A 17,275-nucleotide genomic window follows, 5' to 3' on the forward strand; every position below is an offset into this window, starting at 1 on the left:
AATCTTAGTGCTGCATTTGATACTACTGACCACAACATTCTTTTAAATAGACTCGGAAATTATGTTGGCATTAGAATTGCATTAGCATGGTTTAAATCATATTTATCTGACCGTTATCAGTTTGTAGCAGTAAATGAAGAGATGTCTTATGGATCAAAAATTCAGTATGGTGTACCACAAGGCTCCATACTAGGACTGCTGCTGTTCACTCTGTACATGCTACCCTTAGGAGAGATCATTAGGAAGCATGGCATTAGTTTGCACTGTTATGCTGATGATATATCAGCATAATCATAATCAGCATAATTAGCTCTATATTTCTTCACGCCCTAAATAAATTTACCAATTCACAAAATTACCGGAATGCATAGCTGATATAAAACAATGGATGATTAGTAATTTCCTACTACTTAATTCTGAAAAAACAGAGGTTCTAATTATTGGACAAAGAACTTCCACACGTACTAACCTAGAATACGGTCTAACACTTGATGGCTGCTCTGTCAAGTCCTCGTCGTCGGTTAGGAACCTGGGTGTGCTCTTTGATACCAATCTTTCATTTCAAAATCACGTGTCTATCGATAAAACCGCATTTTTCCATCTTAAAAATATATCTAAATTACGTCATATGCTCTCAATGACAAATGTGGAACAGTTAGTTCATGCATTTATGACATCAAGGCTAGATTATTGTAATGCTATTATGTTAAAGAGATGCGTTTTTAGTCTAGATTTAAACTGACAGAGTGTGTCTGCTTCCCGGACAATGTTAGGAAGACTGTTCCAGAGTCGAAAACACTGACCTCTGGAGGTGGCGCTGCAGGTCTTAGATGCCTTCATATTTCAGCAGTAGTTATGTGCAGGTATGTGGTCATAAATTCATTTATTGCACAAGAATGTTGCAACAAATAAAACAAAAGACTTTTCGACACTGATCTAACCAGAATCACTCTTTATTGAGTGCAAAAGTTTGGCAGGATTTATTTAGTTAACTCAGAATACCCAATCATAGCCTACTAATGTTTTGTTCTTTACTTTCAAAGTCTATCCTGCTTATTGACTGTCAGATAGCAGTTTGTGAAACAAGGGATAGTTCACCCACAAAAATTGAAATTCTTTGCATTAATTTCTCACCCTCATGTCGTTCCAAATCTGTAAGACTTTCGTTCATCTTCAGAACAAAACTGAAGATCTTTTTAATGAAATCTGAGAGCTTTCGGACCCTCCGTTGACCGCTACTGATGAAATATTTTATTCATCCTATAGAAAACAATTGTAGCAGAAGTATTATGAAGCTGTGAGAAATAATTATTACAAAGGGCAGATGCGTCTGAGAAAGTCTTGTGGCCCACTGAGCAGTTTTTGTAAAGTCAGAAATAGAAGTCAGAAATACTTTGGATAAAGCGTCTGCTAAATGATTTAGTCATTTAATACATATGCTACTTGGAGGCTTGCCTCTGAGAAAGAGTTAATTGTCCTTGGAAAATGTTACATCTTGCCTCTGAGAAATGGCTGACAATCAATTGGAAAGGATTCCACAATTAGAGAAAAGGCGAGAGAAGAGGAACTTCATTGTTGGAAATAGGAGGAAAATTTACACGAAAATTGCAAAATTACAGGTAAGAAAAATTTATAAGAATGGCACTGTCACAAGCTAAGCTTGGTGACCGAAAATGAATTACATGGACTTGACACACATGCACACATCACTTCCTGATTATGCCGGCATTTACCATCTTTTAAATCAGAACTGTGTTGTTTAATTGTTTTCCCTATTTGAAGTGAGTTTGATATATATATATATATATATATATATATATATATATATATATTTGTCTGTTTGCTCCAACATGTTGTTCAATTTAATTATTCCTTTTTAGAAGAAAACTTCACAACCCAGTTAATTGCAGTCAGAATTAACTTTTATTTCTTGTAAGAATTCCCCCCAAAACTTTGTTTTGGCTGTTGGCCTTCTAGTCTCATGCTGCACCATCAAACAGTCTGTCTGATTCAAACAGGTTTTTGTAGCATTAGCATAGCCCTAATTGGACTGATCCATTTGCAGTTTTGCCCGGGGGAGGGGGAATAGCAGCTAAACTATTTTTCCTTTTCATTTTTTTGTGCTATGTTTCTTGTGTGTGTGGTTAAGTACTCATGGGTTTACACAGTGTTATTTGTGAATACCTTTAGTGTTTCATTATTTTTATTTTTGTGTATAATGTATTGTATGTTTGGACCCTGCTTGTTCATTTGGTACAGGCCGAGGGTGGAGTTAGCCCATATAAATAGGGAGCTATAGAGCTCATCAAGTCAGTCTTATTTGTTTAAGGCCAAAGGTGAGACCCAGTTGCAAATTGGACCAAATTATTTGGTGTAGCCGTTTTGCACATTGTTGCAGTTTTGTTTTGTTACGTTTGTTTGTATTTCAGTATGTGACCATGTTCATATTTTTTCATTTTTCATCATAATAAACCACAATTTGGGGATCCACTGAACCTCTCTCCAGCTTCTTTAAAATTATCCTCTAAGACCACTGGGCCATCTCTTACAGTTGGTGTCAGAAGTCAGACAGCCCTGGTCATAAACAAGCTGGATATCTTTGTTTTTTTTTCTCATTGAGAACACATGATCAACTCTAGTGGTAGAATGTCTGGATATTCTCAGACTTCTTGTTGTTAGATTCTGGCCAAGTGTAGTTTATGTGTATCTATGCAAAGTTTACTTGTATATTCAGCCCTGAGCATAGCTAACAATAAAGTCCATTGGTCTTTGGACTGTTTATCATTTAGACTATTTTGTAAAATAGATTTGAATATGAAATGTGTGAGGCTTTAGGCTCTTGTCAGTTCACACCGGTCTTTACGTTTATTTCATTGCATAGGTTAAGATCCACATAGGGATATAATTGAATTCATTAAAGGGGAGAGAAAACTGATCGATTCATAAAGATCCACTGTATATAAACAGCTCAAATACAGGAATTAAAAAAACAGTTTTCTCTTTTTAGGTTTTTTTTCTTAAATAATGTATTGCATTCACAAAATCTCTATCTGCATCATCTTCCAAGTACCCATCCAAAACATTTCATTAAAGGTGCAATGTGTGATTTTTTAGCGGCATCTAGTGGTGAAGTTGTGAATTGCAAAACACAAAAGTTACGGTGGCCGACAGGAAAAGATGTCATCGTCTGAGACAGCAGAGATAGTCAGTTAAACAATGAGGTGTCTTTACAAAGATAAATTAAAAAAGTATGTTTACTTTATTATTCAGTAAAACGAGACGTTATTGCGAATATTATTGTTACTTGTTTATCATTGTGTCAGTGTTTTATTCGCTGACTTTAGCTAGCTTATTTGCACAAAGAACAATAGTGACGAAAAGCGTTTGTCCGTTTAGGGCTACTGAAACATGTCGATGTAAGGGGACCCGCGGTGTATGTAGATAGAAATGGCTCTTTCTAAGGTAATAAAACACAACGGTTCATTGTGTAAAGTCTTTATACAGCACTGAAAATATAGTTATGCATATTATATTCCATTTCTGTCTACAGATCCTCCTAAATATTAGGCTACACAATGTACATTTAAGTCAATTAAAACAAAGATCACATGCACAAGGTGAGGGGTTTGAGAACAGGTCATAATCATCATAATTATTATCATCATTTTATAGTTTTTCGAAAAAAAAAACAGTTAGAATCGTTGTCTTTAGCATAGCTATCATTTTATGCATTTTTAATACAAATAATGTAATCATATTTTCACACTTTTGGCAGAAGTGAGGAGAGTGGGAGCAGTTGCACCGTATTTCTCCAATCAGGAATGAGCTGATATTTATGATATTGATTTTACACTTTGTGAGATTAGAATTATATGGTTCTATCTCCACTTTTGGTCGAAATTGAGTTTTTGACATAATCTTATCCATTAGGTGTTTATTAATGTCTGTGTGGTGTTATTTTTGTAAAAAAAAATATTTTGTTAGTAGTTATTAATAAAATAAAAAGGTTCCATCTCACAAAACAGCAGGGATTTAAAAACTTTGATGCTCAATATCTCAGAACTACCCTAAACGGAGATAGAACTGTATAATTCTAAGCTCACGACTTGCTCAGTTAGCCCCTTGTCCTTTTTGGAAGAAAGCAGACATGACCGTTTCTGTTTTCAGAATGCCACAAGAGAGGAAATGCACACCAGACAGTGGTGTCCCTCAGTTCTGATGTTTGCAGCAAACATAGTGAAGCATAAAGGCAGGACACTGAGGTCTGAGGGAAAAGCCTCATTTAACCGTGCAAGAATATATAAGATTTTATTCCAACATTCACTTACACACACAGTTCTGTAAGCTTTCACAGAAGTATTATTACATTTCAGTGTTGAGTTTGATTAAAAAAAACATATTTTGTATTTAGTTCAAATGTAGAATTTCAAATGTAAATGTAGACCCAACCCCCCCCCCCCCCCCCCCCCCCCAATAAAAAAAATTAATGAATGTTAAAACTGCCCCATATGAGCTGTTGCATCCGTCCCCTGTTATGGCGTCCAAATGTTCGACTTTCCAATACAAACAGTCTCTGATAAACTCAAGGAAATGCAAAACATGTTGCCACCGTGACCGTCCCCACTCTCCCCAATATGACAAAATCACAGCTTGATTAGAATTTTCTAATAATAAACTTATTCTGTATTATTTTCTTTTTCTTCACACATCATATGTCTATTCTCAAACCTACTCTTGACTGACACTAAATGTCTTCTCAGTAACCATGTAGGCTAACTTAAACCAACTTAAAAGGTAAAAGTCCAAAACTATTAGGCTACATGTGGTGGAAATGGCCACAACCGAGGGAGTCTTTTTGAAAAAAAATTTTTGCATAGTAATAATTTTCGCAAAATAACCTAAATATTTCAAACTTTGATGAACGTTTTTTCTCTTTGTTCAGATCATCATAGTTTTAAATGTAATATTGAAAATTTCTAAATCATTTTCAATCAGTTTAAGAATTAGGCTAAAGCCTGGCAAGCGATTAGAGCACTAAAATCTTCATTAAAGGCATTCAAAGCAAATAAATGAAGGCATGGCAAAATGTTTCAGGCGAACTTTATATAAAAAAAATAGAGTTGAAATCTGTTACAAGCCCAAGGACGCACAAATAGCAGAAAGAAAAATTACTAAAACACCCTTCTGTGTTCAGTCGGGGGTTTTGGCAACCTCGGTAGGAAGTCCATCCTTGTTCAAGAAAACTGAGGCAGTGCGGAAGTGAGACACAAGCTGGCTACACAAAAGACGCGTGAACGGCATAAACAGAGCACATTAAAACAACCGTCCGATCAAACAAACTAACAAACAGGTAGGCCTATTTTACCCTTAAACATTTCTTAATATTGTTATCACACATAATCAGTTGCATTACATCCTGTAGTGTGTTTATATCGATCGTTTTGTGTTGATCAATTCTGTTAGCTTAGTTAGACTTGACTTTGACTAGTTTACTTTCGCTTTTTTTCTCAACGTGAAAAGCAGCTGTCGATGTGTCGTTACTTCGTTTCCTTTGCAGTATCATATATGTTTACCTTTGCGGATTTCTATATACGCACAGGTTACACGGCTAAACGGTCTAATATACTTCTCGTTTTCAGATTTAACTACAGTATATACAGTATGGCCACCACAGACACTGTGTACAACACAACAACAGAGCAGCAGCCCAAAACCAGAAAATGGTTAAACGTACCCTCGGAGAATCTGGAGACAATTCGATTTGGGATCAAAGTGATTGAAGTGGTAAGCAGCACCTTGGTCTGAAAACCAGTGTGACATATGTAGTCTGTGTTCTCTAAATATTACTGCCTTTAATCACGTCATGTAGGCTTATCTAGCCAGTCAAAAGTTTGGAAACATTAAGAATGTTTAATGTTTCTGAAAGAAGTCTCTTCTGCTCACTAAGGGTTTATCTATTTGATAAAAAAAACAGTAAACCAGTAATATTGTGAAATATTAGTACAATTTAAAATAACTGCTTTCTGTTTTAATATGTTTTAAAATGTAGCTATATATATTTCTGTGATGGTAAAGCTGAATTTTCAGCATCATTACTCAAGTCTTCAGTGTCAGATGATCTTTCAGAAATTATTCTAATACAGATTTGCTGCTCAAGAAACATTCATTATTAATATCAATGTTGAAAACAGCTGTTCTGCTATATATATATATATATATATATATATTATTTGTTTGTGTGTGTGGAAACCATGATATACAGACGTTTAAAGGTTTGGAGTAATTATTAAAAAATAATGATTATTTTACTCCGCAAGGATACATTAAATTGATCAAAAGAGACAGTAAAGACATTTATATTGTTACAAAAAATCTATTTCAAATAAATGCTGTTCTGTTTACCTTTCTATTCATCAAAGAATCCAGAAAAAAATGTATCACGGGTTCCACAAAAATATTAAACTTGCAAAAGTGGTTTTCAACATTGATGAAAATCAGAAGCATTATCAATAATTGAGCACCAATAATAATTGACATTAATTGAGCACAAAATCAGCATTTTACTACGATTTCTGAAGGATCATGTGACAATTAAAGACTGGGGTAATGATGCTGAAAATTCACCTTTGACATCACAGAAATAAATGGCATTTTAAATGATATTAAAACGGAAAACAGCTATTTTAATATTAGCTGTTTTAATATTTGGTGTATATTAAAATATTAAAATATATATATAAAATATTACTGTTTTTACTGTATTTTGATAAAATAAGTACATCCTTGGTGAGCTTAAGAGATTTCTTTCAAAAACATTAAAAATCTTAATATTTCCAAATTTTTGACCGGTATTGTATATAACCCTTCATACTAAAGTAAACCGTGGGACATGGTTTGAATAAGGGGTCATAGTGTATAAGTGGTTAGTCTGGTGTAATGACAGTTAAAACACAATTCAAGTTAAGCTGGCATTATTGGAACTCCATTGTGTAAGTTTCCTGAAAGTGTATAATAGTAAACAGCAATGCTGGCAGTACGTTAACAAATGTTAAAGGTCTGGTTGAAATATGACTGCTGTTGTTTTAAAGTGTTAATTACAATATTGTGGGTACTGTTAGATTTTACTGAAGCATTCTGCTAAATGAATCCACTGCCATGTCTCACACATCCTTGATAATGCAAATGTCCTAACTTGGCTGTGGCAACTTTTTGTCTGCATTTAATAATGCCAAGCTTATTTAAACAAGCTTGGGCATTTCAGAACTGTAGTCATATGCTGCTTGGCTGTTGATCATGGAGATTTTTGTACAAAAATTGGTATGTGAGACTGTTGGCCATTGTTCAAGTTAGAGATTCCCTCCATTTCATAGGTATCTTCCATATGTGTCAAACTGGCTTGTGTAATATATCACAGAGCAGATCATGCTGCATGCATCCCGGTTCCCTCAGGAAAAGGTACTGGCTGTTCGAGTGGCTATTTAGTAGATATTGCTTGTGCTTTGGATAGAGATGCAGTAGACTCATGTAAGGCGAGGTCCTCGTTAATTTTGTATAAATGGTCAACTTTAATTCTTCTTTAACTACCGCTTTGTTTAAGTTGCTTACCTTGCACACAATACGCATTAAACATACCTTCCCTTTTTAATTCCAAATACTGTCATGTAGGGCTGCAACAACTAATCGATAAAATCGATTATAATCGATTATGAAAATCGTTGTCAACGAATGTCATTATCGATTAGTTGGTCTGCTTACGTCACGGGGAGCGTTTACTGGTACGCACACACACGCAAGGTCTCTCTCCCTCAGGCGCTCTGCCGAGCGCGCGCGCTACACGGTTTGGAGCAGTCTCTTCGGTCTCGCATGCGCGCTCTTGCTTGCGCGCTCTAGATTTCGCGAGTTTGAACTAATTCGCGGGCATCAGGGAGCCGCAATCAATATGCGGGAGACTCCCGGGACTTCCGGGATGTCTGTATTTTGTCTCGAGCATCAGGTTGTGCAATCAGTTCGCTCGCAACGTAAGTGATGGATTAAAATAGCGCTACCGCAGAAATAGGTTAAATTAAAACGGTGTTTACAAAGTGAAGCATTAAATACAAAGGCAATTAATAACAGCAGCAGTAAAATATTGTTTTTTAGTCACTGTACTCAGTGGTTTTCAGCGAATGCTTGTGCACTAATGCATAATTTCTCCTGTCCTTTACTCAAGCCTGTTAGCTTGCTGGGTAACGTTACCTCCATTCCGTTCTCTTTTTATAGCATTTGTCTACTAAGTTTTAATTGTTTTTCAAACGCGATCTACTGCGGCTCTACATTCACACAATTGTTTTCAGTCTTTCTATATTTATTTAATCAATTTATCCTTATATTATATTATATTATTTTCTATATTATATATATAATATATATTATATTCTTTATCCTTATATTCCTTATATATAATTAATTTTAAATAAAAATTAAATGAATTATATATTTTAGATGTTTTTAGTTTGTTTTTAGTTCAGATATTCACATCTGAACAACATGTCTGTGTAAATTTGTTTTAACAAAAATTGTGTTAAAACATAATATGTTGGATATCATTTTTTTAACAATAATCATGTTTGTCAACTTGCCATCAGCAATTATCATTAAAAACAATGCAAATATTGATATTAGTAAAACTCAATGTGTGGCTTTTGCACTTTTTAAAGTACACTTTTACACATAAATACCCTGATTTACGGTTTTATTTAGTTATAAAAAAAAAAAACTAATTTAATTTCTATCCGATTAATCGATTAATCGAAAAAATAATCGTCCGATTAATCGATTATCAAAATAATCGTTAGTTGCAGCCCTACTGTCATGGACTTGACAGATTTATGCAAAATCTGATGCTCCATGTTATTGGATATGAAAATGTTTCAAATGTTTATGTGCTTCAGATGAATGAAGATGTGCTTCTGATTTGATGAGTGACCTAGAAATGGTGCAGAATCTAAAATGTTTCTTATTCATTTTAGTTCATTCAGTTTCTTTGTTTTAAAATAAAACAAAATACTTTTAATTTATTTTGTGGTGTATATTAGACTTTGAATGTGGTCTGAAAAATTCATTATCCAATCCAATGTATAGAGTGCTTAATCTTTAGCTTTTAGCATTAGCCACTGAACTACCTATATCAGTTTTATAATTTTCAGTGTCACTCATCGGTTGTCACTTTATTTAAGTGTTTGAATTTGCACATCTAAAAAAAGGGGATTGTCTGCTTGCATGTGACATGCTAAGTGATATCAGGTGTTAGAAACGCCTGTCTGGGTTTAAGCTGTGAATGCAATTAGAGAGCAGATGCTAAATTCAATTACAGACTCAACTTTCACAGTATGTTGTGGTGAGTCAAAAAGTTTGCCAAAAGCAAGGATTTTTAAGTACAGAGAAGTACACAACAGAACACATTAAATTTAGCCAATCATTAATTACTACATAAAGGTCAATATCCTTACGAGTAAATACTTCTACAGTCCAGGGCTTGGTCTCGTGTTTCTCAGGAAATTAGATTTGATCAAGTATTTCTCCTGTAGTGTACTCGGGGAAATGCTACTGGAGTTTTTTGTACATGTACCCTAGTGTTCTTCTCGTGACACACATTGATCTAATGACACGGAACAAAAACTGAATGACTGTTTAACAGTTTAAATTGTAAACAATACTTTGTTACTTCTTTCTGAGGTTTGAGTCTGTTCTTCCTTTGAATTAAGAAACATAATATATCTTGAGATTAAGACCATTATTTTTTTATGCCCTGATGTTTGAAATTCCTTACTTCTAATTTTCTCCTGAAACACTTGGTACTTCCCTTGTGCAATCTCATCTAAATCAGTTGCAATGCTGAAGCTGGTTCTTACAGGCCCTAGTAAGGAGAGTATCTTTCCTCATCTACATCCAAACCACTTTACTAAACTATTCTCTACAAAATAAAATGTTTCTTTTAAAGGTGCAATAAGCAATTTCTGAGAAATGCTGTTGATATTTGAAATCACCCAAACAAGCACACCCCCATCTTTATAGCCCCGCCCCCAAATTCACAAACATGCACACCTGATATGTGTGTTGATAAATGTTTATATGTGAATAAAAGCCTAAATTCAATCGGTTCATTATATAAAGTGATCGTGTCTCTTCAAAAAATTTTGAACCGCTCAATTCATATGGATTAGTTTTACAATCTCTTAATGAACTGTTTGAAGAGTCATAGTTGAAGTTGCATAGGCTGCCAATGGAGGGACAGAAAGCTCTCAGATTTCTTTAAAAATATCTTTATTTGTGTGCTGAAGATGAACAAAAGTCTTAAGGGTTTGAAACAACATGAGGGCGAGTAATTAATGAAAGAATTAGCATTTTAGGGTGAACTATCCCTTTAACTAAACTTGAACCTCAAATTAAACTGAAATAAAAGTGAGTAAAGACAATTTTCTATTTGAAAAACTTAAAAAATGACAAAAACACACAATTATTAAAACTTATATAAAATATAATAATAACTAATTGAAAATATCAATGGTATCATCTCAATGGTACGAAAATAACTGTCTGTTTTTAAATACTCAAAGAATTCCCATTGGTAACACTTGATATTCTGTGTTTGTTTTAAACATACGTTTCTTAGTGTTTAAGTTAGCTAGACAGCTTTTTTATGCAGGCACACCCAGTTGTGTCGAGTGAAACCAATCTACCGACATCTGACCGCAGTCAAGTTACTGTACTGTAGAGTGAAGAGATGTGATGCTTTGAAGGTTTTAGCCCTTTTTAGCACTTTAATGAAATCATTTTCATGTATATTATACAGGAGCTCGCTCCTGTAGCAAATCTTTCAGCGTTTTTACATTTAGACTTCAAACTGAAATCAGATCTATGTGCTTTCATTTAACTATTTTAATTTAGCGTGGTTTGTTACATTTGAGGTAAAATAAGCCTCATGTTTTTTTGGGGGGGGGCGGTGAGCGGGCATTGTCTTTATTCTGTTGAACAGCAATTATGGTTTATCCGGCTCATTTGGATGGAAGATTTTGAATGGATTCTGTGTGGTAGCGATAAGGTTCTGTTTCTTAAGCGACAGTAAGATTTGTGTTTTGTGGACTTGCCCTGTTCCTTCCTGGCAGTCAGGGCTCAAAGCGTTGTGAGTCAGACATGTCGGCTATTCTGGCTTTGTAATTTTTACGTTGCTTCTAATTAAATTATAATTTGTATAAATGAGAACACTATGATTTCCTGTTCCTCCTCAGTACTTACTATACAGTTTTTCCCCCTCCATTTTGGCCTGAATCTGTTTTCTTTTTACCAGGTGAATGTCAGGTAAACAAGTGTTTGTTATAGGCATGTTAGAAGATTGATAAAAGGGTTTATTATTATTACTATTATTATTATTATTATTATTTTCCATGCTGTATCCCCCTTGTCAGTGATTTATGACAATGTATTTAGGTTCTCAAACTGTGTTAAAACTTCAAGTATATTAGTTATTGCCATGCATTTTATTAATGATTTAAAATAAATTATTTCCTTACCAAGACTAGAGTTAAACAGCAGAAATGATGTAGAAATATTCATCAGAACAAACAATAGCCAGGGTTATTTTCAGGGACTTCTCATAATTATTTGAGTCACCTCATAGCTTGACTGCGTCATTTACAGTGTCATTTTATGTCTGTTTTAGTTTTCTAAAGGGAAGTGGAGTGAAAAGTCTCCAGGAATTGATGTAACTGTGAATACTTCATCTTTGGACTGAAAGATCATTAATAGTTTTCCATGTGACTAAAACAGAATGAGTCCAGCATGATGATATCACAAGTCTTTCATGCATGTGATATTAGTGAAAAGGAAACACAATTAAAAGAGTTTGCTTGGGTGTGTGTGTTTTCCCAGAGTGAGTGTCCTTGGCAATGGGAATCCCCTACCTGTAACTGCTGTATTTACAGCACACCTGTTTCTTTCAGTTTCAAATCGTGACATGCGGATACATGTGCCCTAATAAAGCAGCTTCCTTCAGATTAAATACAATATTTTGTCAAAATCCAAACAAATCATTCATATTGTCTTGTATTACAGGATAGAGGTATTAAAACTAAATCAGCCAGTACTGAAAGCTGGTGGTTAATTAATGCAATTGGATTTAATTTCTGTGTCCCCTCAGCTCCTTTCGTTCGTGGCGTTTGTGATGGAGGAGGTCGTGTCCAACTGTTCACACTGTGGACCGCTCTACTTCTTTGAATTTGTCAGTTGCACAGCGTTCCTCTTCACAATGTTGCTCCTCATCCTCCTGGCTACAACGTTGCACAAGAAAGTCGGAATTGACATCTGGCCTACTCTGGTAAATCAAAAACACAGAAACATGCTTTTAAATCTACTACTACTACTACTACTATTATTATTATTATTATTATTATTATTATTACTTGCAATATGTTGTTGATATTAATAGTAATAATAATTATATAATTGTTGTTGTAATTAATAATAATAGCATAGAAATAATAATATCTCAATATTACTATTATGTAATTATCAACCTATTAATAATAATTTATTAATTATAAGAAATGTAAAAATATTCATCAGAACATTATCGTCAACAACAATAATAATAATAATAGTAATTATAAGTGTTTCATATTATGATAATATCAACTTATTGTCAATATCAAATTATATAAATATCAACATATTGTTGTAAATAATAATAAAATATTAACTTATAAGAAATGTTATAGAAATATTCATCAGAACATTATCATTAACAACAATAATAATGATGTTATTTATATTATCATGATAATAATATTAACATATTGTTAATAATAATATCAATTTATTTATTAATGTTGGTATTATTATTATTATTATTATTAATGATGATAATAACAATAATAATATCAACATAGTGTTAATACTAATATCAACTTATTTTTATTAATAATAATAATATGAACTTATTATTATTATTATTATTGACGATATCAACATATTGTTAATAATAATATAACCTTATTATGATTATTGATATATTAATTATGATAACAATAACAATAATAATATGAACTTATTATCATTATTATGAATGATAATAATATGAACTTATTATTATTATTATTATTATTATTATTAATGACGATATCAACGTACTGTTAATAATAATATAACCTTATTTTTATGATTATTTATATATTATAACAATAATAATATGAACTTATTATCATTATTATGAATGATAATAATATGAACTTATTATTAATTATGATAATAACATTATTATTATTATAATGTTGTTGATGATAATATTTTTTTATATATAAATAAAAAAAATCATTAACACAAATACATTTTAGTTTATAGTGTATTATGTTTTACACAAAAATATTTGACCGCATCTTACCAGTCAGAATCAAGTATTCTAATTTACAGTTTTTATCCAATTTAAACTTCTTTTAATTTTCCCATAGGATTTTGTATATACAACAGCTATGGCCTTCCTGTTCCTCATTGCCAGCGTTGTGTTTGCGGCAGACAATGGTCAGACGGGCCTGGAGAAGGGCACTGTGGTATGATGCTGCTTCATCTGGGCTTTATTTGATATAACAACATCCTGACTGGCTAACATTTACCTGTCTTTCCTGTATTACAGGCATTTGGCTTCATGGCCACGATCGCCTTCTTCGCTGACTTTGGCTTCTTTTTGAAAATGCGAGGTATTCCTTGCCAAATGAGAAACAACCAGCCAGCAGACCACACACCAAGACCAGAGAGTGAGAAACTTAATTCTAATGGAACTGAATGAGCCTTGCTAGTGTTTTCACCAGCAAACTGCTGTTGTATTCAAAAGCTTTTACCCCTTTTGACAAACAATTTTTTTATACATGAGAAATGTTTTTTTACCTAAAGCAAAAAATTTCTTAATATTTCCATTTCAGTCAGTTATTAACTGGCATGTTAGACCAGTTTTATACTGTGCCTTAGCTGTTTTAATTTTTTTACACTAAATTTCACAGTTGAAGTAGAGATCAGTCCTAGCGGTTTCTTGGTTTGGGAATCGCTTCAACTATTTTGCCGTTACAATTTTTACACTGGAAAAAAAAAAGTCATACTTTTGTATGAGTACACAAATTAAGTTTTCGGCCCTATTGGAGTGTGTTTTCTGTGCTATTGTAGTCTTATCTTATGAGTTAAAAAGTACAAAAAGATGCACTGTATTTCTAAAAGAAGTACTCATTCCTGATGTTTTTATAGTTAATATGTCCTGAAATAATATATTTTGGAGAAAAATCAGGGTTCGATCATGTTGAAATTTAATGATTTCTAATTACCTGTTTTATGGCACAGGAATATGGATATATTATTGGATAGGAGGCTAAAAAAATCATGAAATATATATTTTCTTTTACACTTTGGGGACAGGTAAATATTGCACTGTATACACAAATGTCCTTAAGTCAGTTTTACTGTTAAGATGTTGAGATGAATGTGGTGACAGCAAAACGTTGTTTTTATGACCCTGTGATGATCATGTTTCGCTGTGCAAGGGACGTCAGGGGTGTACAGTCATAGATTTTTTTATTGAAACAATCTGTCATTTTTGTATTGTGTGGAGCTAGAAATGATGTATATTTTTATTTTGTGCTTTATCTTGTTCCATGTAAGCCCAGATTGTGTTTTTGTAAGCATGCTAAGCGATGAAGTGCTTTAGATGTCTTTATTCGGAGGTAGGCCTATGTGTGTGAAAGGCCCAAATGTGTTTGTTTAAATGCCCGCAGAGATGAACGGACTGCAAGTTTTCCGAGACACTAATCTGCCTTACGCTTCCAGCCTCCTGTGCTGTAGCTACAACTGACTGCTGCTTTCTGTGTTAATTAAGCATAAGTGTATATTTTAAAACCACATATTTTATTCATGCATTGCTTAGCTTTCTTACTAAAACTTCTTAAGATATGGATAGATCATCTGGTTAGTTTTGAGCTAAGGGCTTTATGATTTTTAAAATGCAAAAAGTTTGAATACCAGCATTGTTTCTACAAATGGTCACATGGAACATTTTACAGCACTGTTTTTTTTTTTTTTTTTTTAAACATCCTTCCATTCCAGTTAAGCAATAAATAGCTCCTGGGTCCAAATATCAGACTCCTGTTTTTATATGTGGCCTGTTCGGAAACATGCCTATTTAGACTTCACAAAACAGGGATTTATACTTGAATAACACGGTGTATGCGGTTCTTTGGTTTAGTCACGTGCACGCAGCGGTTGCACATTGAGTTCACTGCACTCTTCATCTACACTTAGATTTATGCTATCTTGCATGTTTGTAGCTATTTCTGACCTCAGTATCTAAATGTAGCCCAAATATATAATTGTTTTTGTGAATTTATTTAGTTAAATCTTCGCACGAGAGAGATGACATGCTTTATTTAGTAAAACTTTACTTCCCTAAAGCTAACGCTAGATGTCGCTGCCTGCAAAGTTACAATCTACAGATGATCGAATATTTGAGGTTGAAGATCATTTTGACTACAGGTAGGCCTACTACTGGCGTAAAGTATGGTTTTGGTTGAATAACAATTGTGAATTTCTGAAGTGACACGAATGACTTTATTGCTCATAAAGTAGGTCCTAAATGTTTTATAATATGATTTAGCAGCGGGTGGCTTGCTGGTCTTTTAGTCGGTCTCACAGTTTGGCCAGTTTGAAAGTTCCCCAAACCCCTATAAAAGGTGTTCCTATCAGCAGGAACCAGTTAAGATCAGCACACAATCTTCGGCAGAGTGGTGTTATGCCACATTTTATACTACATTTTATGCTGAAAAAAGAAAGTCTTAAAAACGGATTGCTCTAAAACCAGATCACTTTTTAACAGATCAGACTGGGACAGCAGCACGAGTTTAGACTGGTTTAATCCGTTTTTAGCAGGGACATTTTAATAAGATGATGCTTGATTTGCATGTTTAAAAAACTTGACACACACACACACACACACACACACACACACACACACACACACACACACACACACACAGAGAGTACATACAGTCGTGTGAAAAGTTAAGGGCACCCTATTGAATTCTATGTTTTTATGTATGAGGATATAATGAATAAAAAAAAAATTGTCTGGTCCTTGGCAGGTCTTAAAATTAGATAAATACATAGACAACGACACATGATATATTACATTGTGTCATTATTTATTTATCAAAAACTAGGCCAAAATGGAAAAGCCATGGGGGACAAACTAAGTGCAAGCTTACTGCTTCCATAGGATTTAAGAGGGAAAGTACACTGTAAAAAAAAGTTGCTGCCTTAAATCTTTCAGTACAATCAATTTGGATATTTAAGTAATTTCAACTTAAATTACATTAAACTGACTTAAAAACATGAGTTGAATCTTGTTCAACTTGTTGTACAACTTGTAAAAAAAGTTGAAAATTGCGGAACTTATTTGGATGAATTAAAGCAATGTTAAAACATGTTGTCATAACATATTGATCATATAATTTTTACAGTCAGGGGGTGCTAATCAAATGTCTTTGAATACCTGATCATCAGCAAGTGTGATCACCTCTAAAAGCAGAAGTTTTGGCAGTTTGCTGGTCTAGAGCATTCACGTGTGTGTTAACACAATGGCAAGGAGGAAAGACATCAGCAATGATCTTAGAGAAGCAATTATTGATGCCATAAATCTGGGAAGGATTATATGGCCATTTCCAAACAATTTGAAGATTATTCATAAGTGAAAAACATTCAAAACAGTTGCCAATCTTCCAAGGAGTGGATGTCCCAGCAAATTCATTCAAAGTTGCATCTGAACAAACCTCAAGATTTCTGGAACAATGTCCTTTGGACAGACAAAACCAAAGAGATGTTTGACTATAATGCACAGCGCCAAGTTAGCTGAAAACTATCAGCACAAACACCTCATACCAGCTCTCCATCACTCTGGTGAAGGGTTGGTGATTTTTGGCTTGTTTTGCAGCCACAGGGTCATTGGGTCATGCAACAGGACAATGATCCCGAGGACACCATCAAATAATGGCTGAAAGAAAATAATCAAGGTGTTGCACTTGCCCAGTCAAAATCCAGAACTCAACCCTACTGAAATGTTGCGGCAGGACCTTAAGAGAGTTGTGCATAAACAAATGCCCACAAACCTCAATGAACTGAAGCAATGTAAAGAAGAGCTGGCCAAAATTCCTCCAGAACGATGCGAGAGACTGATACTGTAATACAGAAAACTATTCCTTCAATTTATTGC

At 33.9% G+C, this 17,275-nt stretch overlaps 1 protein-coding gene across 1 annotated transcript; it reads left to right on the forward strand.

Moving 5' to 3' along the window:
* Positions 1–5,199: 5,199 nt before the first annotated feature.
* cmtm6 (CKLF-like MARVEL transmembrane domain containing 6) lies at positions 5,200–15,146 on the forward strand. Its single transcript, XM_077214990.1, has 5 exons — positions 5,200–5,350; positions 5,640–5,784; positions 12,176–12,352; positions 13,482–13,580; positions 13,664–15,146. The coding sequence occupies exons 2-5, from the start codon at positions 5,662–5,664 to the stop codon at positions 13,814–13,816; spliced, it is 552 nt and encodes a 183-aa protein (XP_077071105.1). The 5' UTR covers positions 5,200–5,350; positions 5,640–5,661; the 3' UTR covers positions 13,817–15,146.
* The last annotated feature ends 2,129 nt before the right edge of the window (positions 15,147–17,275 follow it).

The sequence above is a fragment of the Siphateles boraxobius genome, unplaced genomic scaffold (genome assembly GCF_051911475.1).
Source record: "Siphateles boraxobius isolate OS27281-9 unplaced genomic scaffold, OSU_SipBor_1 68, whole genome shotgun sequence".
Classification (NCBI taxonomy): Eukaryota; Metazoa; Chordata; class Actinopteri; order Cypriniformes; family Leuciscidae; genus Siphateles; species Siphateles boraxobius.